General features: G+C 46.6%; 1 protein-coding gene and 1 long non-coding RNA gene across 14 annotated transcripts in view; one reads left to right on the forward strand and one right to left on the reverse strand.

The window, feature by feature from the left end:
* The first annotated feature begins 1,835 nt into the window (after positions 1–1,835).
* Positions 1,836–27,550, forward strand: part of LOC130707469 (uncharacterized) — a 44,407-nt gene continuing 18,692 nt past the window's right edge. The window contains exon 1 of the long non-coding RNA XR_009007340.1: positions 1,836–1,974. This is a non-coding gene — a long non-coding RNA (uncharacterized LOC130707469). The remainder of the gene's footprint in view (positions 1,975–27,550) is intronic.
* The window catches only part of PEAK1 (pseudopodium enriched atypical kinase 1), a 289,101-nt gene continuing 272,558 nt past the window's right edge, over positions 11,008–27,550 (reverse strand). For all 13 annotated transcript variants that reach the window (XM_057541915.1, XM_007197657.2, XM_007197653.2 and 10 more), the window contains one exon: positions 11,008–21,307. In XM_057541915.1, the coding sequence (XP_057397898.1) occupies positions 20,147–21,307 (1,161 nt within the window). In that variant the 3' untranslated portion in view covers positions 11,008–20,146. The remainder of the gene's footprint in view (positions 21,308–27,550) is intronic.

The following is a 27,550-nucleotide window of genomic DNA, read 5'->3' on the forward strand; positions in this document are numbered from 1 at the left end:
AGAAGAAAGTGTAATCTGCTGTTTTTGGGTGGAATGTCCTATAAATATCAATTAAATCTGTCTGGTCTATTGTGTCATTTAAAGCTTGTGTTTCCTTATTTTCTGTCTGGATGATCTGTCCATTGGTGTAAGTGACGTGTTAAAGTCCCCCACTATTATTGTGTTACTGTCGATTTCCTCTTTTATAGCTGTTAGCAGTTGCCTTATGTATTGAGGTGCTCCTATGTTGGGTGCATAAATAGTTACAATTGTTATATCTTCTTCTTGGATTGATCCCTTGATCATTATGCAGAGACTTTCTTTGTCTCTTGTAACAGTCTTTATTTTAAAGTCTGTTTTATCTGATATGAGTATTGCTACTCCAGCTTTCTTGTGATTTCCATTTGCATGGAATATCTTTTTCCATCCCCTCACTTTCAGTCTGTATGTATCCCTAGGTCTGAAGTGGGTCTCTTGTAGACAGCATATATATGGGTCTTGTTTTTGTATCCATTCAGTGAGCCTGTGTCTTTTGCTTGGAACATTTAATCCATTCATGTTTAAGGTAATTATCAATATGTATGTTCCTATTACCTTTTTCTTAATTGTTATGGGTTTGTTTTTGTAGGTCCTTTTCTTCTCTTGTGCTTCCCACTTAGAGAAGTTCTTTCAGCATTTGTTGTACAGCTGGTTTGGTGGTGCTGAATTCTCTTAGCTTTTGCTTGTCTGTAAAACTTCTGATTTCTCCATGGAATCTGAATGAGATCCTTGCCAGGTAGAGTAATCTTGGTTGTAGGTTCTTCCCTTTCATCACTTTAAATACATCATGCCACTCCCTTCTGGCTTGTAGAGTTTCTGCTGAGAAATCAGCTGTTAACCTTATGGGACTTCCCTTGTATGTTATTTGTCATTTTTCTCTTGTTGCTTTCAATAATTTTTCTTTGAATTTAATTTTTGCCAATTTGATTACTATGTGTCTCGCTGCGTTTCTCCTTGGGTTTATTCTGCCTGGGACGCTCTGTGCTTCCTGGACTTGGGTGGCTATTTCCTCTCCCATGTTAGGGAAGTTTTCAACTATAATCTCTTCAAATATTTTCTCGGGTCCTTTCTCTCTTCTCCTTCTGGGACCCCTATAATGCGAATGTTGTTGCGTTTAATGTTGTCCCAGAGGTCTCTTAGGCTGTCTTCATTTCTTTTCATTCTTTTTTCTTTATTCTGTTGTGCAGCAGTGAATTGCACCATTCTGTCTTCCAGGTCACTTATCCGTTCTTCTGCCTCAGTTATTCTGCTACTGATTCCTTCTAGTGTATTTTTCATTTCAGTTTTTGTATTGTTCATCTCTGTTTGTTTGTTTTTTAATTTTTCTAGGTGTACGTTCTTTAATTCTTCTAGGTCTTTGCTAAACATTTCTTGCATCTTCTCGATCTTTGCCTCCATTCTTTTTCCGAGGTCCTGGATCATATTCACTATCATTATTCTGAATTCATTTTCTGGAAGGTTTCCTATCTCCACTTCATTTAGTTGTTTTTCTGGGGTTTTATCTTGTTCTTTCATCTGGTACATAGCCCTCTGCCTTTTCATCTTGTCTCTTTCTGTGAATGTGGTTTTTGTTCCACAGGCTGTGGGATTGTTGTTCTTCTTGCTTCTGCTGTCTGCCCTCTGGTGGATGAGGCTGTCTAAGAGGCTTGTGCAAGTTTCCTGATGGGAGGGACTGGTGGTGGGTAGAGCTGGGTGTTGCTCTGGTGGGCAGAGCTCAGTAAAACTTTAATTAGCTTGTCTGCTGATGGGTGGGGCTGGGTTCCCTCCCTGTTGGTTGTTTGGCCTGAAGCGACCCAACACTGGAGCCTACCCGGACTCTTTGGTGGGGCTAATGGCAGACTCTGGGAGGGCTCACGCCAAGGAGTACTTCCCAGAACTTCTGCTGCCAGTGTCCTTGTCTTCACAGTGAGGCACAGCCACCCCCTGCCTCTGCGGGAGACCCTCCAACACCAGCAGGTAGGTCTGGTTCAGTCTCCTATGGGGTCACTGCTCCTTCCCCTGGGTCCCGATGCTCACACTACTTTGTGTGTGCCCTCCAAGAGTGCAGTCTCTGTTTCCCCCAGTTCTGTCGAAGTCCTGCAATCCAGTCCCACTAGCCTTCAAAGTCTGATTCTCTAGAAATTCCTCTTCCCATTGCTGGACGCCCAGGTTGGGAAGCCTGACGTGGGGCTCAGAACCTTCACTCCAGTGGGTGGACTTCTGTGGTATAAGTGTTCTCCAGTTTGTGAGTCACCCACGCAGCAGTTATGGGATTTGATTTTATTGTGATTGCACCCCTCCTACCGTCTCATTGTGGCTTCTCCTTTGTCTTTGGATGTGGGGTATCTTTTTTGGTGAGTTCCAGTGTCTTCCTGTCGATGATTGTTCAGCAGTTAGTTGTGATTCCGGTGCTCTTGCAGGAGGGAGTGAGTGCACGTCCTAGTACTCTGCCATCTTGAACCAATCTCTCTAGCTAATGTTTTGACTTCTCCTATTTGTAAATGAAGGTCTAGAGCCTTACTCTTCAAATGAATTCTGCTGCACACTGGTTCCGTGGGATGTTAAAAGAGATCATAAGAAAAAAGTTCAGTGGTTCTGTAAGTGTAAGAAATGATGAGTTAAACAAAATATTTTTTAAAGTTACTGAATAAATAACACTAAATAATGGTGAGGATATGGAGTCCCAGAAACTCTCACACATTTCTGGGGGGAGAGTGTAAACTTGTACTCTGGAAACTAGTTTGGCACTTTGCATACATCTGCAAATTCCATTTCTGGGTGTAACTATCCAGGAAAAAGGTGAAACTTGTTCACAAAAAGTCTGGTACAGAGAAGTATTTATAGCAGCTTTGTTCAAGCAAAAACCGGAAAACTCTAAATATTTACCAACAGGAAAAGAGATAAACACATTGTAATAAATATGTATCTTACAGTGGAATACTCCTCAACTATTAAAAGCAATGAACCACAGACACATGCAGCAACATGGGTGGATTGTACAGATACTATATTGAGTGAAAGAAGCCAGACACAGAAGAGCACACATTGTATAAGAATCCATATACATGAAGCTTTAGAACAGGCAAAGCTAATCTATTGTTATAAAGGAGTTGCCTCAGGGGTGGGGGTAGGGGTGATGGGCAAGGGGTGTGAGGGGACTGTCTGAGGTGATGAAAATGTTCAAAATCTTGATACAAATGTGGGTTATATGGGTGTGATCTTTTGTCAAAATTCACTGAACGTGGTAACTGCACTGAATGTCAATTAGACACTGAAAGTGACTGCAAGACCTCTCAGAACCTTTGATAAGCTAAGACGTATTATGAATGTCAAGAGGGGCATGTGGCACACAGGGTTTCCGGCCTAATCTGAGCCTTGCTGGAGGGACGTGGGTGGAACGTGTTCCCTCCTAAGTATAGGAACTGGGAGCAAATGGCTGTGTCGGGCAGGAGCCACAGGATTCCTTGTGCCTAGGGTCCCAGGTCTCTCGGAGTACCGCCCGCACCAACAGGCTGGGGCTGGGGAGGGGCAGGTCTCTGTGCGCTGCTCGGGGGAGTCCAGGCCATGCCACCTGCTCCCCACGCAGTCCTACAGCTTCTGCTAGTGGGGCCTCAGGGCGTCCACAAGGGGACTAGGCTGTAATAGTCAATAGCAGTAGAGAAGTTTCTGGCATGGCGGGAGCTACCCCTGCTACCAAGACCCACTTATGCTTCCCTCTGTGGTGGTTGTGGGGTCCTATCCCCTCTGTCCTGTGCAGGCCTCCCAGAGCCCTCACTGACTCAGCACGCAGTCCTAATCCGGCAAAGCCTGGAGACAAAGGCTGGGCTGGATCCAGCTCCAGAGGCCTCCTCCCGCCCCTTTGCTCAGCCCTGCCGCCCAGACTCGGGAGGCTCTCAGGGCTCTGGTGGAAAAACTGGTCCCCAGACTTCTCTGGGTGGGTCACGGGCTGTGCTGCACCAGTGGGCTTCTCATTTTGCTTGCTCTCATCTGCTTCTCAGCTTCTAGAAATCCTGCAGAATGACTAATTTGTCAATGGTACCTTTGCTGTTTTCGAACACTGCTATAGAGATGTTCTTATTTTTCTCTTCTGTCAATGCAAATGGCAGAACAGGTAATTTATGAATGAACCAGGGTGTGTGTGTGTGAATATAGGTTCAGCCTGAGCCCAGGCGAAAAGAAGGGGCTGGAGGAGAGACCGGGGAGGCGGCCTGGCAGGCAGTGGACAGCCAGCCCCATGGAAGGTCCTTGCTACGCACGGGAATGACATTGCTGTGTGGTGGGGCTGACAGATGCTCCGTGGGAGATTAGGAAATAAGTCTGCATCTCCCCTGGGCCCTGATACCATCAGCGGTTAAGAGGCCTGTCTGATTTCATTACAAATCTTCCATTCCCAGGGCTTAGAGCTCAGCCTCCAGACTCACAGGTGTGGGAGGACAGTGGGCCACAGCAAGGGCATTTTGCTTTTAATTGTGGTCATTAATCTGACACCAACAGCTGGTCTATCCTGCAGGTGAAGGTGGGGGTGACAGGAAAGTCATCAACTGGGAGCCAGTTGACTCTGCTGCTTTGCTCTCTAGGAAGTGAGGAGAGAGAGGGAAAAGCTTCCTAATCTTGCTTTCAGGGCTCCCTTTCCTGGCCTCACTGGGAAGGATCTAGGTTTGCTTTCTCCCCGGATTTTGTGGGAGTTTCCTGGAGCCTGTAGATGACTAGCTCCCAAGCCATGTTCCTCTTATTTTCCCAGGGCCACAGTGGTGTGTGGTGGCACCTTGCCTAAGGCCAGGCCCTGTCCCAAAGTCAGGTTATGTCCCAGTGAGAAGGGTGGAGTGGGACTATTTACCAGGGCCCAGGTAAGCATCTGGAGCAGCCCAGTGAGGAGCACGACAGAGTAGGGAGAGGCCCCAGAGCCAGATGGGACAGAACTAGAGAGAAGGCCAGTGTAGCCACAAAATGGGAAGGTGGGCCAGACGGCATACGTGTGTGCACACGTGTGCGTGTGATGGGGAGGCTGGACAGGAGAATTTCACCCTAGCAAATTCTATCCCATCTCCATCCATCCACAACCCTGAGCTGGCACTCCACAGGAACGGCTCTGACAGGCCCCGGGGGCGATTTAGAGGCATGGGTCCGCCCTGGGAGCTTGCCAGCATCGGACAAGTACCCAGTGGCAGATGGGCCAGAACGGGGCAGAGAGCAGGTGGGGAGAGGCCCCATGGGGTTGCGGAGGAGGTAGGCAGACAGAGACCTTGAAGGGTGAATGGAATCCTGACAGGCAGAGACAGCGTGGCGAGTGCATGGGGAAGGGGTGTACTGCTGGGGCTCCTGGCAAAGCAACGACCAAAGGGTTTGCTGAAGGGTGGGGACCTACTAAAACAAGAGGGTCCACTAACAGTGAGCTTGATTCCTAGGTGGCAGGCCTGGGGTCCAATTTCTGGGGTTAGAGGCTGCCTCTGTGAGGACACCTTTCGGAAGATGGTCCTCAGACCCCCTCAGCCTGAAGGGAGACAAGAGCGAGGCTGGGGCAGCCATAATCACAGCAGTCATCGACTACCATGTGCCAGGACCCTGGGGACCCCACGCCAGCCCTGGGGGCGGAGGCTGATACCGACGTGGTGAGTCACTGAGGCTTGGAGAGGAGAGGGACTTGTCCAGGGTCACACAGGGCAAAGCGTGTTTGAACCCAGGCCCTTCCTGCTATACTGTGGGGCCTTCAAGAGGGAAGCGCAGCCTGGCTCAACTCCTCCTACCAGCAAGAAGGGCCTGGGCATGGATGGGGGAGGAAACAAGATGCCCAGGTCGTCCCTGGTGCTTCTGCGGAATGATGTTTGGCGCTAGGAAGGTCTTTCGATTCCTCAAAGGAAAACCTAGACTCTTGTCATCTATTAGGGATAATTTGGGGTAAAGAGTCAGTAAGGCCCCATTTGAACGTGGAGCACACTTATTTGGGGTAGGTCTGGCTCAGCCTGGGGAGTTGCTGCTTGCTCTCCCACTTGCGAAGCTTAGTGACCTTGGGCAAGTCATTGCCCCTCTCTATGCCCAGGCTTTCTCACTGGTGAAATAGGGTAAGAACAGGATCCACCTCACAGGGTTATACTGAAGATGGAATGCATCATGCAGGCAAAGCACATGTAATGGTATCTGGCTGAAGAAAGCTGCTAGATGTGAGCTATTGCTGCTATTGCAAGTCTTAGCACCTCGCAGAACCATTCAGAGGAAGAACAACAACCATTCAACAACAACTTGGCTCCAAGTTGTCAAGGAGCTTGTCCAAAAGGGAAGGTGTCACCCCTCCCTTCCTCCTCACCTGCTCCCTCCCAGGGTTTCCTCGGGACACCTGACCAAGCCAGAAAACGTTGACTCTACTTCCTAAATATTTCAGGACCTGGCCCTGCTCTTCCATCTCTATGGCAATGAGCTGAGCTGAGGGGCTCCCAGCCTCCTTCACCTTATGGGCAGGTTCTCCCTGCCCATAGATTCCCCCTCTGGACCCTCCTCTACTGCAGCAGCTAGAGGGATTTTCCTCCAGTGCAAATCTGAGCCTCTGAGAGCCTCCTGTGACTCTCACGTGTTTGCTAGAACATGCCAGAATAAACTTGGCTTTGCACTTGCAGACATTCCTCTGTCTGGAATGCCCTTCTCCCCACTTTGTCCACCTGGTGAACTCCCTTTTTATCCTTCAAAACCTAGTGCTGACACGCCTCATCTTGAAAGCTTCCAGACCACCCTTCCTCCCCAACAAGTCTGAGACAATATGCCTGGTCTTTTATGCTGCCTTTTATGTTGTGTGGACCCCTCTGTTGTCACCCAGTTTACATAATCGTTACCATTGTGCAACCTCCTTTGGACCTATCTCCACCCTCACCCTTAATCCAGGGTCTGGCTCGTGTCCGTTTTAGTTGACCCGAACTGAATTTGTTATTAGTCAAAGACTCCATGAGCTATAGATGTCACTAGACCAGGGCCACACTGTGTGGCCTTGGTCATGCCCTTTCCCTCTCTGGGCTGCAGTTTCAGCATCTCTATAATGAGGAAGCTGCCAGGGTCTCTGGGCTGTTCTGAGTTTCTGGAACTTCCCAGGTCTGCCTGCCTACTCTAGGGGTGGACAAAAAGTTTGGGGGGTCTCCATGCCTCACAGACCACCTGCTTCTCTGGTCAGCTGTGCCCACGGGAACCAGCAACTTCATCCCCCTGGAATCTGGTAACTAGCATTCTTGGGAAACACAGGGATGTTTGCAGAACTTAATATTTCTTTCTTTTCCCCCAAGAAATGGATAAACCTCATTAAGCCAAGACAAGACAAGAGAACTGGGTCATGCCCTGCTGATGCCAAGCAGGGGCTTGTGAATGAAGCAGGCTGTTAAATTTCAGACATAAGAAATAATCTGCTCCTTGCACCCGATTGATCACTTTATTAGCACAAAAGATAAATTTAAACCTCTGACTTATGACAAAAGGAAGTAAGTCTGCACTATCCTCCTAATTAAACCAAGAGAAGCCAGCTAGATCCAAGGACACCAGGCCCACTCAATTAATTAACATTTATTACAATCAGAAAATAATCTAATTCAATTAAAATGTTTCCACAAAAGCGGTTTAATGACTTTCCCCAAAATAAAGTACATACGACTGGAGCATTTATTATGCCAAGGCCCAGTGTCAGTCGTGAGGGAGCTGCAATGACAGGCCTGATGTGGCTGTGTGGAAAGGTGAGGACAGGGCAGGCGGGGCTGGGGAGGGTTTGGCCGAGCCCCTCGTCAAGAGAGAGGGGATGCTTCTCTGGACAGCAACCCTCTAATGAGCAAGCAGGCACAGAGCCAGAGGAGCTGCCCACAGCCGCCTTCACCCTCACCCCCACTTCCTGCTTCAGCCCCCTTCCCTCCTGCCAGCTCATCGCTGTGCCTGGCACTCCCTTCCCTTTATAGGATCAAGCTTGGGTAAGGAATTAAGGGGCAGGCTTGGATTCAGGGGCCTGAGCCCCTTTCTGCCTGTGTCACCTTGGGCAGGTAGGAGGTGTTTAGAGAAAGGACTGTTAGCAGGGCTTTCTGAAACTTAGCCAGGAGATATTTGCAAAGCTGGAGAAACTGCCATTTGAAAGCTGCAAGCAGTTTTCTGACTCTCATGAGGCAGAGATTTGAATTCATAGTGCCTTTGTTCAGCAAAAATCCCTTGATGGGTCCTTAGTTATAAAAACAGAAAGCAAATACTTGGAGTTCATCCTTTGGAGCTAACAATATCTGAGCACATACTATTATTGCCAGGCAGAGGGCTAAACACATTTGTTGGACTACGTCCTTTAATCCTCACAACAACCCTGCAAGTTAGAACTCTCCATTGAAACCTAGGCTCAAAGTGTGCCTGAGGACCACGGTTAGTTAGAGGTGAACCCTGGATCCAAAGCTGGGCAGCCAGACTCAGGGCAGAGAGGCCCCCAGCAAGCTCAGAATAACTGTGGGACCCTGGGGGGGAGGGAGGCCTCTGTCATTGGACTTGGGTGGGGCCCCAGAGTCTGTCCTTTTGAAAAGCCCCCTGGAGACTCTGGTGCTCTGATCTTGGAGATTGAAATCTCTACATCCACCCTCTCTCCTGGTGTCACACCTTGCCCAACACCCCTGCTCAGCTGTAGCCTCAGAAAAAGGACAGTATGAATTAAGCCCCTTCTCATCCAATTCAATTGCACCTACATTGTCTGAACTTTATACAGTCACCAGCATTGAGTATAAGCTTTAAAAAGAGCTCTGTTAACTTGATAGGCAGAAAATGGGAGGCCAACAATAGGATCCTAACTAAAAAAGAAAAAGGCGGAGGAAACTACACTTGTGGGATATATAGCAAACGTTAGTGATGGTCACTTCTGGATGGTGACCTAGTGGGTCAACTTTATTTTCGATTTTCTACTGTAAACAGACATCACTTTTATAATCAGAAAAAGCTATTAAAATGGTTTTTAGGTATGCCCTCTTAGTTTTTCATTTCTCTTATTTCTAGAAAGTTTAAGCATTTGGATTCTTCTATGACTTGTCTGTTCTCATCTCTCTATTGGCATTTTATGTTCTTAATGATGTGTATAAGCTCTTTATAACAGGATTTTAACCCTATGTCCATTATATTTGTTGAAATGGTTTTCCTGGCTGGTTATTTATTTTTCAATTTTGTTTCTAATGTTTTCAGTGGATGAAGGTTTATCATCTTTATGTAGTCAAACCTATTGATCTTTCCCTTTCAGGTGCCTTCTGTTGCTTTATAAGTTAGAAAATCCTTTATCAACAGCAGATAAAACAGGTATTGACTTAGCTTTCTTTCTAGTTCTTAGGGTTTCTTTTCTTTTTTCTTTCCTTTGTGCCATGTAGCTCCTTGTTTGATCTGCTTGGATTTATTTGAGTTTACAGAGTGCAGATTATTTTCCACATAGCTAACTGATTGTACCAGCACATCTTATTGGATAAGACTTTCTTTCCCTTCCATATGGTAATGTCTTACTGATCCTATATTGCATTTTTATAGATAATAAGCTTTGTTTTTAAGTTACCTATTCCATTACACTGACCTTTTTTTTTCTTGTATCTGTATCACACTGTTTTATTGATCATAGCTTTTTCATATACTTAAATAGACTCTCAATTTCAACAATTCCTGGGTTTCTTTCACCTATTCATTCTTCCAAGTGACTCTGAGAACCATTCTGTAAAGCTCAAAACAACAACAAGCCATTGAGGTTTAAGATTCAAATTTCATTGAAATATTTGAGGAGATACATGGTCTTTCTGCCCAACCTGGGGGCTCATCTCTCTATCTGCGCATCTTCTATTATAATTCTTGGGAGAGTTTTGTAGTTTCTCGTATTTCTTTGTTTAGCCATCCCTACAAGAATGTGACTAGATGCCCAGAGAAGCAGAAATGATAAGAAGAATAATAAATTTACATATATGTATGCTATATAATACTGTCATTTTTAGTGAGAGAAGCTGTCTTTTGAGAAGTGCCGTGATCGTGATGTCTATTGGGTCAGCCCTTAAGTGAGTTAAGGGAGGAAAGCAATTTGCAGAATATTGTACACATTGTACAGGTGTATGTGTATGTTTTGTGTATATTTGCACGAAAATGGGGCAAGGGGTTGAGCACTTTACCATCTAGATCACCACGGCATGGGGGGAATGGAGAGGGTGGAGGAATGGAAGGTAGATTCCTGCCCACCCCTTTGCTTCCCACCCATCCCCCCACACACACAGGAAAAGAAAGTTGCCAAAGTGGCCAGTTACCTCTATGGTGGCTGATGGTCACTCAGTTGCCTTTTTTTTTGTCCCAGAAGCAGTCCTAGGAGGCCCCCATGGTAGGCACCTGCTGGGTGGGTGAAGCTGGGGTTTACTAGCTTGGCAAACTTTGCCCCTCTCCACCTGCAGAGGTGGGGTGGAGGGAGGCAAGTCTGCTCCGGGGCCTCTTGAGTGGGAAGCTTCCACAGGTGGCCAGTACCTCCCTCTCCTCAGCAGACACCCCGTTCCTGGACAGCTCCTTATAGAAGGAGCCAGGATCTGACTGCTCAGCCTGACAGGCCCTTTCTGGATTTGCCCCCTTCCCCATCCCCACTCCGCTTGCTTCAGGAAGCCTTCCTAGGCTGCCCCAGTCTGTCACGGTTGGCGTGAATGACCGTAGGACCCAGAATTATACATTGGCATAGAAACAGGCTAGCAGACTTGTGACGTGGTGGGGAAGAGAACTGGCTTCCGAGTGAGCAAGGCTGGGTTCGAATCTCAGCCCTACTACTTACCAGCTGTGCAACCTTGGACAAGTTTTTCTTTTTTTTATTTTAACATCTTTTTTGGAGTATAATTGCTTTACAATGGTGTGTTAGTTTCTGCTGTATAACAAAGTGAATCAGCTATACATATACATATATCCCCATATCTCCTCCCTCTTGTGTCTCCCTCCCACCCTCCCTGCCCCACCCCTCTAGGTGGTCACAAAGCACCGAGCTGATCTCCCTGTGCTATGTGGCTGCTTCCCACTAGCTTTATTACATTTGGTAGTGTATATATGTCCATGCCACTCTCTCACTTCGTCCCAGCTTCCCCTTCCCCCTCCCTGTGTCCTCACATCCATTCTCTACGTCTGCATCTTTATTTGGACAAGTTTCTTACTCATTCTGAGTTTCAATTTCCTCATGTGTAGAATCGGGGTCAGAGGGCTGGAGCGAGGATGGGAAGCGGGGGAGGCCGGCGCAGGACCTGCGGGCAGGAGCAGTTCTGCCCCCGCCCCTCCTGCGAGTCTCGCTCAGAGGAGACAGAGGGGAGGAGTGGGCGGAGGCAGGAGGCAGGACACACGTCAGGCCGAGAGCTGAGTCTGAGGAGCAGGCTGGCGATTGCAGATAGCTGAGGGAACGTTCCCAGTTGGAGTCACCCCAAAAGCTTCTTGGCTGAATGGGGCCCTGAAGAATGGGGAGGAAAAAGGACAAGAACACTGTGGGCAGGGAAATCTCCAGGTGTGTTTGACGAGCAGCAAGGAGGCCAGCCTAAGCAGGGCCTGGGGGTCTGGCCAGCAGTAAGCATGGCCGGGTGGCGGGACTCGGGCTCTGCAGTTGGGTTGTCTTCTCTGGGCACCGGGAGGCCACTGATGATTCTGGGGCGACAGCAGGGCGTGAGGGAGGAAGGCCATGAGCTCCAGGAAGCTGGGAGGAGGAGGCGGACTGTCTTGAGGACAAATGCTAGTTTCCTCACTAGGGATTTGGGGCAAACAAAGCCTCTCTGGCTTGTCTTCTCATGGGTAAAATGGGGATAATTCTAGAACCTACCTCATAGGGTTCTTGTGAAGGTAAAATGAAGCTAGTTCAACCCTAAGAAGCTCTCCCGTGCTCTCCTTTGCGCTCCTAGGAAGGAGCACTGCCAAGAAGGCACACAGATCTGGGTTTATATCCTGACTCTGATTAGCTGAGTGAAAATGGGCAGAATGGAGCCGTCTCCTTGGATGGCTGTGGGGATGAAGCACACTCTCACCTTTGGTAGTGTTGACGCTCCCACCGGCGGCAGCCCAGGGGCTCTCTGAGCAGCGCCCAGGCCACAGAGCGCAGGGGAAAGGCCAGCTGCCCTGACCTGGAGGAGGCCCAGGGTCAGGAGGCAGAGGTCAGCCAGTGGGGGGCGCTGAGCCACTCAGAGCCTGAGGGAAAGAGGCCTGCAGAGCCTGACACCCACAGTGGGGCTCTGTCCTCAGCATCGGGGGGCCTGAGTGGCCTGGCCTGGGATGGCCGCGGCGGCAGGGTTAGGATGTGCCCCCGGGTGTGTGGTGGAGGGAGGCGCAGGGACGAGAGGCGCTTGTGGGAGAGGAAGACCTGATGAGGAGCCACGGGTTTGCAGGTTTTCACTCTGCCTGACTTCCAACCCATGGTTCCAAGACTCCAGCCCAGGTGTGGGCTGGTGAGCGATGGGTGGTGGAGGTGATGGACTCAGAGAGCTGAGAGCTCTGCCCCCCTGACAGAGATTCGGAGCCCCTCTACTCCTGGGGCCCCGGGTCCCCCTCACCGAGCACATTCCCCAGCACCCAGTAGCCCTGCTTGGATTCTCAAACTGGGACTGGTGACCAGTAAGGCTCAGCCTTTTGGTTGCTTCCATGTACCTTCCAGAGGGTAAGGGAATAGTTGGTTGGGATACGTGTGTGCGGAGAGTTATCTATTATCTCCAGGAGATCAGGGGTTATACCCAGGCAGCCTGTTTCCACTCAGAGGTTTGCAAGTTTGAGAGAACCAGACCTTGGCAACCAACTCCCTACTCACCCCCCACCCCCAACCACCATATGCAATCCAATTTTTAAGTTTCAGCTGTTAATTACCTCGACCTGCTCTTACTGGCAACCTGTGATCCGCCAACTGCAGTCCTTGGCTCCTGAGGCACTAATGAAGCTCTTTCCCTTGTAGAGCACAGGCTCACTTAAAAGGAAGCGTAATTTGCTAGGGCTTGGAAAGCAGCAAGAGCTCCCGGAGCAGAGGGTGCTCACTCAGCGCCAGGCACCCGGAGAGCTTCTCGTACCAGTTAATTCCAGGTAGGAAAGAACTCAAGATTCTTTGTGGCCTGCACTGAAAGAAGTCAGTTCCCAGGCATGTAGGAAGCCAAAGGCCCTACTCAAATGTCAGTGGCCCATCACCTCTGGACAGCCCAGAATCAAAAGGGAAGAGTGGTCTTCCTGAGGGCCCACTAACGGAATTCCTAGGAATGGATCCCATGCTGTGCAAGGTGATGGAGGGGAAGTAGGATCTGTCTCCAGTTATACCAAAGGACAAAGTGATCTCATTGATGACCTCGCTCCACCTCACTTGGAGTCAGGCTTGGGCAACCCTGAACTGGTCCCACCGTCCAAGCTTGTATCTTTTCAGGGGCCCCAGTTGGCCACTCACCAGCAGAGCATTAGGCAGCAACCCAAGCCTAGCGTGCTCCATCTCTGGGGCAGCTCCAGCTGTCTGTCTTTGTCTTTGGCTCTCTTCCTCCAGAAGCCAGTGTGCTGTGCTCACAACGAGGAAGGCTAGCTCCCCGGCTCCTCTCCAGCAAGCAGAGCCCGTGTCCCTGGGGGTCGTCTCTCAGTTTTGTTGCTGACCCTTCCTCCTAGGCCCAGGCAACAGAGAGAGCTCTGAGGCCCACATCAATATGGGTTTTGCCTCCTCAGCAACATAAAACTTGAGTATGGCAATCAGTTTTCTGGAATATCCCTTAAATACCATGTCTGAAAATTCCAGAGTGCTTGCTAGTGGAGAGAAGCAGAAACACTGGGCTGGAGACAGTGCCCACTGTAAGGGGTTTAGAGCTCAGGTTTGCACTTTCATTCATTCTACTCCAATAACGTGGCAGCTGTCACTGCCACTGCCCACTGCCGACTCGTCCTGCCTGAGCCAGGTGGCCTCCTCTCTCTGCTCCTGAAGTGTCTGCACATTAGCTTGTCTGCCTTTGTGAGGACACTTGTGTGTGACCGTGTACCTTTAGGAACAGGCAAACGATGTGGATTCTGCAGCAGATGATATTGTACAAGGCCCTGCCTTGCTCATATTGTCTGCAGAGCTCTGAGATGGCCACTCAGAGGCTCAGCCACAGCCAGCTAACCAAACCTCTCAAACATGTAATAGTACAAACCCAGGAAGTCTATATGGTGACTGGTCACCAGGGGGCGATCTCACACAGCAAACCCGCAGCACTTTGAGCTCTGGGGGAAAGCTGAAGGCCTTCTCGCTCCCTTCCATGCCTAGTTTTCTCAATTTAGCGAGGGAATGAACCGAAATATAGTCCAGGTCAGCAGGGAGGAGCATTCAAGAGGGCATGCATCCTGGGATTTAAGATGTAACCACGTCTGCAACCAAACTCCCCCTCCCCCGCAGCATGTCAGTGTGGGAGAGCTGCTGAAAGGACAGCGCTTGTCTGGTTTTTAGTGTATATGAAAATGAATTTATTTACACAGTAACATGATGCCACAGAGAACACAGCAAAGTACCACAGCAAACCAAAGGGCGGCACCACCTGGTGACAGAGGGGACCTTTCACTGGTAGGTTTATACAACTCCAAAACATGTTAAGTAGAGGTGAAGCTCCAGGAAAGAGCAAAAGAAACAAGATTTTCAAAAAGAGAGCATGGGCAGAGCCATGGGGAATGAAAGAGAGAGTGGAATGAGGGCTGCCATGATTCAAATCACTGAGAAGGACAACATCTGGCTTCCGCCCTCATCTCACGCCAAAATGCCCGGCATATCATCAACAGAAAAATCCCATCCCAGTGTGTTCACACATCTGCTAAGGGAAGGGATAACCAAGTAGTATTTGGAGCAAGTTTCCTGAAGCAGTGTGGTTTATCTTTCAAAAATGCTACCCTGAAGCCATAGGACTGGTTCAACATTCAAGTTATCACGAGTGCGGACACACACATACTTTCCACACACTACACGGGCAAAGTGGATTTTCCATAATATAATATTTGTAGCAAAATATATGACTCTGTACTTCTGCTAGGTTAGAAAATGTCCGACCTCTTTGGATTCCCTGAAACTTTCTGGATTGAAAAAAAAAAAACAACAAACATGGAGGCAAATGGATGGGTAAAGGTGAGAAGCTGGAATAAACGTGGAGGCTCTCTGGAGTGGGAAACATGTGATGGGACATCCGGATGCAAGCCCCTGCCGCCCGCCCAGGTGGGGAAAGCTTCTAGCAGTGGCTGACGCAAAAACCTACTCTAATTTCAAACAGCTGCAGAGAGGGGGGTGTTTAACAGCTGTATAGCACCTTGTACATTCTGGGCACTTATAAATATTAAATGGTGGTGACGGTGAGTGATAAACACCTCAGTAGGAAGGTTTATAAAAAAATATTAAAATTTGTTAAGAAATTTCCCAAGAGTTCTTTAAACAAACCTATGGAAACTACCATATCTCTTTAAAAATATTCCTCAGCTCTCAGTATTACGTGGATATGATGTTCCCAAGCTGAAGTCTGGGCAATAGTCACAACCATGTCAATGAGAGAAGAAACAGTTCCTTCTCCTTAAATAATGGGGAACTTTATAATCTGTGCAAGGTTTTCTTCATCATCATCATCATCATCTTTTTTTCCCCTAATACACAAAATGGACTTGTTTTAAAAAAATAGGTGCTTATTTGAGGATGCATTATTTTATCAGCTGAATACCTGGATGTGGAATGTATGTGAATTCTCCTCCCATGGCATCTGTCGTAACTCAACCTCATCACCTAAGAAGCATCAGGACAGAAAGGCTTGATTTCTTTGGTATAATCTCTACCTAGGATCTTGCACTGCACCTCTTGTGGCTTCCCTTGTGGCATCATTTTTGGTCCAACGGAATCCCCACTTTCAGCGCGGACAGCTGGGCTGCAGTGCGCACTTCAGCAAGAGCGGCACTTGGATTCGTCTCAGCGCAGCACTTTGGGCCTTTGAGAATATGAGCTTCAATGAGGTAAAACTAATAACCCGGTTTCGTGGGCAGCCATCCTATTTACTCATTAGGCTGAACCAGAATCTTTAATCCTTATCAACTAGTGAGGGGAATAAAAAACATGTCAGAGTTAACCCAGGGAGTCAAGTTCCTCCCCGCCAACCCCGAAGTATGCTCATACTTCATTTATACATCTAGAATCATTTGGAATATAGTGCAGTATAATAAGTCCATCCCAATTTCTGGAACTAGCCTGTATTTTTTCAGATCACTGCTGGTAACATCTAGGTAAAAATCCTAGTTGCAGGTTATCAGCAAAACCAAGTCAGGTTACTTCCCAGCACCAAACTATTCTTAATTCAAATTTGGGAAGCTGAGTGCAATCCTTCTACGCCCTACCATTTAGTAGGCCCCAGAGATCTTTCATCGAAATTTTACAATGCTGGAAACTTTAAAATACAATTTTAGGTAGTTTAACTCCCAGAAACATCATTAATATTTCTAGAGGTTCAGATCTCTTGGCTTAGAGTTTTCTAAGTTCACAAACTTATTCTGAGTTTGGAAGCACAACTGTCCGCCACTGACAATGAAAGGTTACTCAGAGTCTTAAAATCCTAACAAATAGGTTTTACTTTTAGCCCCTCAACATCAGTAGGCTAGGGAGTGTGGGTGCTTGTGTCCCCCATATATCTCACCCGGTTTATCTTCCGAGGGCAAAACTTGAAACCCACTGCCATATTCCTGGCTTCCAATTCAGACTTAGCCTAGGGGTTGGTGGACGTCCTTCCCGATTCTTTTGTTGTTGATTCCACATGTTGCAACTGCTCTCTTCCCCATCCTGCTGTTATTCTTGATGAATTAGCTTCTGGGCATCATGCTAGTACACCAAAGGGGCTCTCCTCAGGCTAGCAAAAGAGCCCTCTCACAGCCCCTGTCCTTCCTGTGGAACATCTAATTCCCTTCCTTCCCAGACGAGGTTATCATGCTAACAAGGCACTCTGCTGTACATTCAGTCTTGGTCTTGGCTACTCCAGCCATTGTCCTGTTTCTCTAGTACCCAAATGTGTACGAGAGATTATTCTTGCTCATGTGGCTTAAGGAAAAGTTCCAATAGCGGCTTAATTGTTCAAATTCTCAATATAAATGGAAGAATCTATAGTAAAACTTCAATAGAAGAGAAAAAATCCAATCAGTATTGAAGACAATAACTTGACATTACTTGAGAAAACAAAGTGCTATACAAGTCACAATCTAAAACTCATATATATATATATAAATATGTATGTATGTCTGTCTGTGTCTGAGGGCAGGATTTCTTTCCAGTTGATGAATGTATTCAAAGTTCCTACTACAATTAAAATGGAAATGTAAAATATTTGTGATAATATGAGATTGACTGAATTTCATCATATTTGGAAAAGTATTTGGAGGACCATCTGATGTAAATACTTCTTGCCTAGAAATAGGGTTATTTTGCCTATTCTGCTCTAACCTGTAATACCTTCTTCTCTCCCCACCTTACATTCCTTGGCCCTCACTCAGAGAGCTGTTAATCTAGCCACCTGTCTCAGGAAAGCCTGAGTCCCTTCTCTGACTAGTTGGCATTACTCTTTTGCCCTTAACAAATCTGAATATGAAAACAGTACTAAACACATCTGATGTGAAGAGGTGCTCGGTTTGCCAGTGCTATGAGATAATGGTAGTGGAGGGTGTCCATGATTATAATACTATAGAGTTAAAATGAAGAAGATTGGGTCCAAGTCAAAACAGAAACAGAGAAAAAAAGTGGGGGGGGGGTGGAGGCAGGATACCTAGAGAACAAATAGAGGGACCAGGAAACATTCTTCATTAAATATGAAACCTCATTAAATAGTCAACATTCAAATTTACATGGGCAAGGCACCACGAGAGTGACATTGAGAAAGTGTCTCAATATGCAAACCATGGAGGGGGGCTGCTAAGGGAACATGCTGGCTGACAGGGTCAGTGGTCTGTGCACTGCCACTTCAGTGTATAATTGGGCAGGGAGTTATGTGCACATGGGCTATGCTAAGGTGAACCAGACACCAGCCTGCTAGGCAAGGTGTGGCCATGTCACAGGACACCGAGAGAGAGAGTGGACTGCTGGCCTGCAGCGGCATGCCTACCTTGTGGCCGTTCCTAGGGGCAGAGCCTTGCACTCTGGCCAGAGGAGACAAGACTCTTTGTGGGCTAACCAGCTCTCTCCCCTGGAAGTCCTGTACTGCTGGCCAGGAGGACAGGCACATGCTCCATATGGAGCCCCACATATCCCATTCTCTTAAAAAAAAAAGAAAAAGAAACAAAGAAGAGCACAATAAAATACATTCTTCTCCTTTCTTGATCCTCTTTGATATAGGTGAATCACATGAAAGGTTGTTAATAATGTTAAAAGTTTAAAAATTACCAAAAGGCCACTAACGTGCTATCTAAGTAATACTGCACAATCAGGCTTGGCTTTAACAAACTCTGCACCGGTAGATGAGGGGCCCAGGGCTGTCTCACCAACCAGTGCAGAGAACGCGTCTATCAACCCTGCCACAGGTTGCTCCCCCAGAGGCCTGGCCTCTACTTCCAGCGTGCATGTGCACACACACGGGTACATACGTGTACACACTCTCACACTGTCTGAGTGACTCTTGGGATTTCAAGGTTGAAGTAAACAGAACAGATACTCACAGTTTTGAATAACACACACACACACACACACACACACACACACACACACACACACACACACACCGGTGGAAGGAACACTCGTCACTCAGCTCAAATATGTGCCAAGGGAAGAAGGGGAGGGTTTCTGGAGATATTGCTTCAGGTGAAGTTGCAACATAAACATTGTATATACAGCTAAAAAAAAATACATACCAAAATTGCACATATATCCATAGAGGAGGAGCACAGACCCCACGTACGGTGAACAGCTCTCAGCCACCCACCTCAGCAATCCAAGTTCCCTGGGAGCTGTCCTCCAGAGCCATTTCAGAGGGTCACAAGGAGCAATGTGCCTGTGCACTGGGAGGCAGTCTCTCTAGAAAAGGCCGGCACTCTGAGGAGGAGGTCAGCAGTCTCATCAGCGGCCTTCTCCCCTTCCCCTGCCTTCTGGCCATCCTAATAGCCAGCCACGCCATGCCCTCTAAGGAGACATTACAGCTCAACTGACAGCCGTTTCATGCAGGGCTGTTGTCTACAGCATTTGGTAGACTAGTTAACGCTGGCTACTGACAGAAGGAAGCTGGCCAATTACTGCTCGAGGGAAAACTGTGATCTGGGCTCCGGCAGCCCTGGCTGCTAACGTTGACAGCTCTGACAGTGATCAAAGAACAGTACTTTAAACTCTGTTCCCCTGATGGCCCCTAGAGAATTGCACATGCAGGAAAATCATCTCCTTGTGTCCTGCCAGCTATTTATAAGATCTGAACTGCACTCCACCCTGCTGAGGCACTGGTGACACCACCTTGGGTCAGCTCTGTAATGGGCCACAAGTGGCCGATAAACCCAAACTTCATTGGCAAGTGGGGAGAGAGTAGAGGTGAAGGAGAATCAGGCAGTGGCAGCAGAGGGGAGACTGTTAGGGCCGTCCTCCATGCAGTGCACACACTTATTGATAATAGAAATGAAAATGGGTTCATGACCCAAAAGATGAGATCTCTCCTTGTCCTTCTACTCCTCCTGGAACAAGGGATACAGTCCCCGGAACCAAAACTGGGCTGATGCTAAGGATGGCAGTTCCGCCTGGTAAGAGAGTCAGTTATTGATCCTTTAAAGGAAGAAAGTCTGTTGTGAGAGCTTAGTGGATGATGGTAAGGACTGGTTAAATCCGTCTATTGCTAGTGAGAATAAATACACGGTGTTAAAAAGACAGGGGATATTCAGAATTATGGAGGAACTGGACCCAGCTCACTGAGTTCAAACCAGAGGAGCTGTCCCTTCAAGGATATGTCTTCATTTTCCTGCATTCAGGGCACAGTTAGGGCGGAAGGCATTCCCATGGAAGGCAGCTGCATGTTTGTGCGGCTGACTTTCTGTGAAGTTAAGAGGGACTCAGCGTCTCACTGGATTTAGAGCTGAGGACAACCTTTTAGAGTGGACTCATCTGTTCATGGATGGGGATGGAAGGCTGGTCTCTCCCCTTTCCTTGAATTCTGTGTGAGTACTAGGAAGGGGAAGTATGTGAGCGACTTGAAGAAGGTGACAATGAAGTAAGAGCAGCAACTGGGACACGTTAACGGGGTTGCAGGATTTTCACGACGCAGCTGAGGGAGTCTGGAGTAGCAAAAGCCAAATACTGAGCACAAAGCCAGTCCTCCAGGCTGACGCCACCTTCCCTGTCCAGGGACTTCTCAGCAAACTTGATCATGAGCAGTGTTCGCTTGATGTCTAGCCAGTTTTGGAGCAGGGCATTCCTCTGCACTGGGCTGGGGGAGGCGGTGAAAGTCTGGAAGAGGCCTTCGCGGGGGCCCCAGAGCAGACACTGGAGGATGCCTTTGGCGCCTGAAATGAGGAGTCGCTCGGAAGGGTTGGGGTTCAGGAGGCAGCTGGCCAGCTGCTGCAGGCCCCGGGAATAGGGGGAGCGGAGTGGGATGTGAGGCAGGTCTGCTCGAGTGTATTCCTTCTCCTTCAGCTCTGGGTTCTCATCGAAGGGGTTGGGCAGGTGCAGCATCTCGTAGATGAGGATGCCTGTCTGGAACTCATCACACTTTTTATACTGGGTGGCTGTGATGATCTCTGGGGCGAGGCGGGACTGGTCCCGGAGGATCTCAGGGTCCACCAGATGGCTCTTCTGCTTGGCTTGAGAGAAGTTGCTTACTATGAGCCTCGTGGGACAAGAAGAGGTGGGGCCAGGCTCCGCAGGCCCAAGGCCCTGGGCGGGTCCCCCGGGCTGGTAGTGGACAAGCAGCAGGTTCTCCAGACGCAGATCGCAGTGAGTGACGTGGTAAGGTTTGAGGTGCTCCAGGCCGGAGCACAGCTGTAAGAGCAGCAGACACACTTGCCTCTCATACACGTCAGGGCTTTTCCCATGCTGCGCTAGAGAGTCTCGCACAAAGTCGGCCACGGTGAGACAGGGAACCTCTCTGGTGATGACCACGACGTGGCTTCTCTGCTTCCTGCTAACGACTGCCTGGCTTTCTTTGTGGGATGACTCCGCTTCAGAGCCGGGCTCTGGGCTTTTTCCATCAGTTCCTCCTTTCACCTCTTCCGTCGCTTCCATTTCATCCTCTTCCTCTTCAGGGGCATCAGGGTCCTCCCAGGGAAGCAGGCGTTTAGGAACTTCAGCAAGAAAGTGACCACAGTCCTGCTGGATGTTAAAATGGACAGCCAGACTCTGCCGGACAGCCAAGCTGTGATAATACTGCTGCGATTCTTTAGCTTTGCTCTTACAGATCTGTAAGAAGAAAGCAAACAACACAATTTAAAATGCACACTTTCTTAATAAGGCTTATGATGTGTAAAGAAGTGTTACCTGGAAGGTGACTGGTGGGAGTCTGGAGTGGCAAAAGCAACAGCTTTGCAGTGAAGACACAGTGTTAGAGTTGAGTCTTCAGAAAGGGTCTTGGCAATCCTGTGCTGAGTGACAGCAAGTGTCTACATGCTTAACTTCATGTGTATTATCTCTAGTCCTTACACTAACTCTTCAAAGTAGGCCGAGGACCTAAGAATTAAAAAAACAAACAAAAACCAAACCAAAACAAAACAAAAAAACCCCAGGGCCACCAGTTTGCAAACCTAAGTCTGTCTAACACCAAAGCTTCCTCTTTCCACTGTACCTTGCCCCTCATCTAGAAAAGTGAACAACAAAAAGTCATTTTCCACCTGCTTTCTGTGGAGGTTTACAGCCTAGACTTATACAGCAGCTCAATAAATCGCTCATAAAGTAGGCCAGAATACCTTATTATATCACTGGTCAGGAGAGTGACATACAATTGGCCAGGTAAACTGTGGGTTTTCCTAACTTTTTAACGAATGTCATTGTGATGGTCACAACTCAGGCACTCATGGTTCACTGGCAGGGTAGAGATGAAAGAGTGAGAGAATCGTTGGTCTCAACTAGTCAGAGCAAAACCAACATTTCAATGGCAGGAGTCTGAGTTTTACACTTTCTCTTAACAGGCCTCACTGAAGGCCTAATATTCAAGCAATAAGGCCTCTCAAAAAGACCTTAAGTGGTTACGGATCAAGGAAGAGTTGCTTGATCAAAAACATTAGCCAAGAGTTCTACATACTAAAACAACTATTGTATTTCTGGTCTTAAAGGGTTAGAAAAGCAAAAAGTAAATAAAATCACCCCTAAATGGATTCTCCTCATGACATGACATGAGAAGTTGACAACGGAAGGCTGAGTCTCCAACGCCAGTTCATAGATCATAATAGTCTGGTCCAGACAGATCCTCCACGACCCTGGGAACCAGGTACGCACTTGCCACTCTTCCTCCCCAGCAGGAGCACGCTGCCGCATCTCACAAACACCACAGCCTCCCAGCAACAGGTGCTCTGTAGTGTTTACATTTGCCCGTTTATTGCAGTAACACAAAAATACACATTTTGAAAAGCTTTTCTAGTCATTTCTATTTAAAAAGAAAAATGTACATCTTAGGAGGACGCTGATGGGTTCTCAGTTCGGAGAAGCAGCATGCTCTGATTTCCATTCAAATAGATATTTTTAAAAAGGGACCAAAGGCAAAGGAGTCTCAAGAGAGAGGAACATCCCTCTCTCATTTACTGTATTTATACGTATTTATTACAGTTAGAGACTTGATATGAGTGAGTCAATGCCACACACACACACGCATGCACACATGTGTGCACACACACACAGAGGTCTGAAAACAAGTTTCTTCAAGTCTTCTACCACCTACCTAATAAGTTTGAGGGCACAGTAAGCATTTCTTCTTTAAGCAAACTTCTGGTCTTAAAACAGAGATATCCCCAGACTGAGTTCAAGTTCAAACATATATCTTTCAGAAAGTATTATCTTTGGAAAGCTCTCAAAGTCTCAGCACATGCAGCATAATATATAATCCTGTATGCTCATTAGTCACAACATGAATTCTTTCTATACTGTACTGTTGGCAATATTTCATATTTATATGTCACTAGGTATTTAAAAATCCTATACTAGTCATCACTTAGTTGTATGGGAGTTAGATCCAGGACATGGCACCATTAACCCCATTTCCAGTTTTAATAATTTGCTCAATATCACACTGCCTGCTGGAATGAAAGTTCAAAGGTCCCAACTCCTCAGCCTTTGAAAAGTCAATCAAATACCACTGAGTTTGGCTGAATTAGACTGTGTAGTTAAACTCTAGCTGTCATCCTATAGAAAGGACACTCACCAAAGATTTGAGAGGCCTAGCATTTAGCCTCTCTACTAGCTGTGTAACCTTGGGCATTTCTCTTAATTTCTCTGGGTCCCAGTCTTTCTAATAAAGGAGACAATATAAAGAATACTGAAACATACTTCACAGGGCAATTATGAGAATCAAATGAGATCAAGTATGTAGAGCATATCTGTAAACTACAAAGCTGTACAAATGTAACATTCATAATGACTAAAACAGTTAACAACTTGTAAATGTTAAAATGATGCATTATAGAATCCTCATATTTTTTCGAACAAAGAGAGCAAGATAGAAAAATGCATCTTTCTTTTGAGTCTGAGAGCCACTAGCCCCAGCAGGGAGGCTCTCTGACCATAGGTTTCATAGAGGGCAGCTAAAGAGGGACCGTTAAAGTTTCACACCTCCATGCCAGGTCAGCCCTGACAAAAAAGTCAAGATCAACAGCATGTTCTGATCTAAGACGGGCCAACCTAAGGCTAAGAGAGAGAGAACTGTTTGGCCCAACTGTAGTTTTCACTATACCAAGTTGCACTGAAAAAAACTTGCCACCTTGTGGTTTGGCATTAGAAGCAGAGAAGATGCTCTAATTGTTATTTCTATTCTAATTTTATCTACACACACACACACACACACACACACACATTTATATAAGATATCTTAGAGCTTTGTGAGTAGATAAGAGCATGGATCCTACAACAAGAATTTATGTTTAGCTTCAGATCAACTTGAGATAAAAGTTCAAAGTGATTTACGAAGAAGAAATGATAAATTGTTCAGTCATTTTGGATGCTCTGAAGGAAAATGGTCTGCCTAAATAGCCAAGCTGAGGAGCTAGCACTTCCTTATCTCTTCATCTTATAATATGTAGACAGGCTGGAGAATAATAGGTCACTCTAGTTGTAAGGGCAAAGGAGAAAGGGAGAAGACTGGAGTGTGAAAGAGGAAAACAAAATAGCAGGGCTTTTAATTGGCTCATAACCATGAGAACAGTTACAACCAAAACACAGACCTATGGAGATTTGCATAATAGGATTTCTCATATGATGAGTATCTCATAAATCTTTATTATGGAGCCTGCGATGATGTTAATTTAGGTAGGAGTATTATGTTATTCTGTGTACCACATAGTAGCCATTTTTCAAATATTAATAACTTGACTCCTTTAGTTTAAAAAAAAAAAAACTCAAAATGACCTGACTTCAGGTGATAAATTTCTAGTCCAAAAGTCATTTCAGAAAACGAGCCACTCTTTCCAGAACAAATGGACAGGGTTCTTCCAGCTGGTTGTTGTTGTTTTCCTTCTTCCCTTACCCAGTATTTTCTCTAGCAGAGATCAAGGTAACTTCTTCTCGGCCTCCCATTTTTATTTACTTTTCTTGAAAGGAATTCATACTCCTTCCTTACAAAGCGTAGCTGGCTTGAAATGAAAGATCCACTCCTCAAGAAGAATGATTTCCACAGGACTCCTCGGCTTCACAAAATTTTGAAATAGGAACAAAACTGGAGCTGGAATTTCCCCATATCTTCATGTAAGATTCCCTTTTGTAATGGGAGAAAAATCATCTCATATTTGCCTTAACTATGTATGAGGAAAGCCTATTTAAAATGCTGCCAATTTTGACAGACTGTACTGTGTACATTTTCTGAACGGGAAGAAAAGCCCTAGGAGAGCCTGAGCCACAGTGACACTAGAGGGAGCTGCAACATCAAGATCCTGGAGTCGTTTGCACGGAAACTGCAGCAAGAGAACAAAACCAGGCTGGTGAAGGTTGAATCTTGTAAAATATGCCATAGGTCCTCTTTGTGGACAAGTTCTTGGTTCTATGAAGGTGGCAATGCCTAATTCATGAAAAGGGAACACTTCGTGTGAGGAGCACAAGCAGGAAGGGATGCCCATCCTGGGCACAGTGACTCTTGCCTCTCTGCCCACTCACAAGGCACACCTTCCGGAGCTGCTTCTCCAGAGGAAGCCAGAAGAACATCAAAAGGGACAGTCAGCCAGCTGGTAGTTCCACACCCACCAATGTGGACAACACACTGTCACAAAAACAGAGGTTTGAGGGAAACTGAGTGCTTGTCTGAGTTAATAAAGATAAGTGAGAACAGAGAAGGGGAAGGAGAAATATTGATTCCTACCAATTGTGCACTCAAACAAGTATCCGACAGCTCCTCAAGCTTCCTATCTGTGGAACACAGCATCCTGAAGCAATCTGGCCAGAGCCCCTAAATACAGTGGGGTGGGGGACTCCTTAACCACTGTTAAATCATCTGTTGGAAAATGGGGGAAAAAAATGCTACCAGAATCAGAGCCAAATTAATCTCTCCTGAGACCTTCTTAGACCCAGGTCAAAATATACAACACTTAACACAAGCCTGATCTTAGTGGGGAAGCAGAGCTGACAATCGATCCTCACACACAACCTGAGAAGTTTAATTCCAAACATTCATTTCAGTGCAGGAGCTCATTTTCTGTGTTGCTCATGGCAACTACTCTGCATATCTTTGAGGCAAATTTGCCATTATAAAGCATTTATGTTTGTTATAATAATCTCAACCTAGATAGCTAACTTTAAAAAAGTAGACTGTGGGGGGCATTGACTGTAAAGCCTCATTAAAAGCAGCTGGGAAGGAGAAGACAGCGTTATGTGTCTAATGCTACTGACCCTTTCAGAATGCCCACGATGCCTGGGACCTGTAAAGAGGGTGTACATCTTGCTGCCCTTTCAGTATTGCGGAGTGGAATAGATATTCAGTTTAAGGCAACAAAGTAGGGAGGTGGGGGGAAAAGGTGGACATTTGGCAAAACAGGATGGCTATGGAATAAATCAGTTGTTGAATGCGGAGTGGGGTATTATCTGTTCTTACTTACTCTACTTTCCTCCCAAAGGCTTCCTGAAATGCTGGTGTTTGAGGGGTCTGCTCTCTATCCTCTCTTCTCACTGACATACTCCCTTCAGTAAGCTCACGGCTTCAGCCATCTTGATATACTGCTGGCTTCCACATCTACATTTGCAATCCAAACTTGTCTCTGAGCTTCAGACTTATCTATACAACGGCCTACTTGATTTCTCTCCATGTATGTCCCATCCTATAGATGGATGCCTTAAACTCAACATAACCAAACCTGAACTTTTCCCCACCAAATACCCTGTTCTTCCAGTATGCCCTCTATTGGTGAATGGCTCTGTTATCTGTCCCAACATCTAGATGAGATATGAAGTTCACTCTGGATTTCTCCTCCATCTTCATTCCCTGCATCTAGTTAATTACCAACTTCTACTGATCTTGTTCCCATATAACTTTCAAATTATCCTCTTTTCTCCATCTCTATGGCTACCATTATCATTTGCTGGTCTACTACAAAAGATTTCCAACTGGTCTCCCTGCCTCTCATGTGATTCCCCTCAAATACACCTTCTACGTGGTCACCAGAGCCACCTTTCAAAAAAAAAAAAAAATTGGATAAACTTCCTCGTGGTTCCTCATTATCTTCACAGGATAAAGTCCTGGCTTGGCCTCTCTTTCTAGTCTTATTTCTCACCCCTCTTCTACTTTTGCCACACTGAACTACATGCAGCCAGAGCCCTACTCCTACCCTCCAGGTATTCTCTCTGATTTAGGTCCCTCTTATCCCCTCATATGCCTGAGGGATTCCCACTTACTTTTTTCAAAGTCATCACATGCATCATGTGTGTCAAAGAGAGAAAGTGCTATATACCCTAAACCTCCTTTCTGTTTCACCTGCATCTCATGTACGTGTCTCTATTATTACAGCTATCACATTTTTTTTTTTGTCTGTCTTAAGAGCAGATATTTGTATCTTTGGGTTCCAGCACAGAGCAAGGCACCTAGTGCATGCTCAGTATGTCTGCACAAATACTAAGAAAGGTGACATCTGACCTGGTGTAGCCATGAGGCTTATTTACTCAGAACAGCTAGAATATATGCATAGCTTTTATTAAACACATGGAAGTTGGCAAGGTGATGGGGAGGGGGCAATGGCTGACAAATCTGGGTAATAAACACTCATGACCTGACTACACAAATGAGTAAAATCTGAACAATGAGGGCTGTCTGCTGAGTCCAGGCTGCCTTGGAGGCTCAGGGGTTTTGTATTGCACAAAACCACACAAAACAACACTGTTCTTCATCATTCCATTCAATTTTCTCTTTTCCCCAAAGAAAGCAATAATTACAAAATACAGGACTCTTCAAAAATATTCTACATTAGCTTTTATCTTTCTATTATGGGCCCACTCAGCCTAGTATGCCTTCAGCTGACTTCC

Source organism: Balaenoptera acutorostrata, chromosome 3, assembly GCF_949987535.1.
Source record: "Balaenoptera acutorostrata chromosome 3, mBalAcu1.1, whole genome shotgun sequence".
Classification (NCBI taxonomy): Eukaryota; Metazoa; Chordata; class Mammalia; order Artiodactyla; family Balaenopteridae; genus Balaenoptera; species Balaenoptera acutorostrata.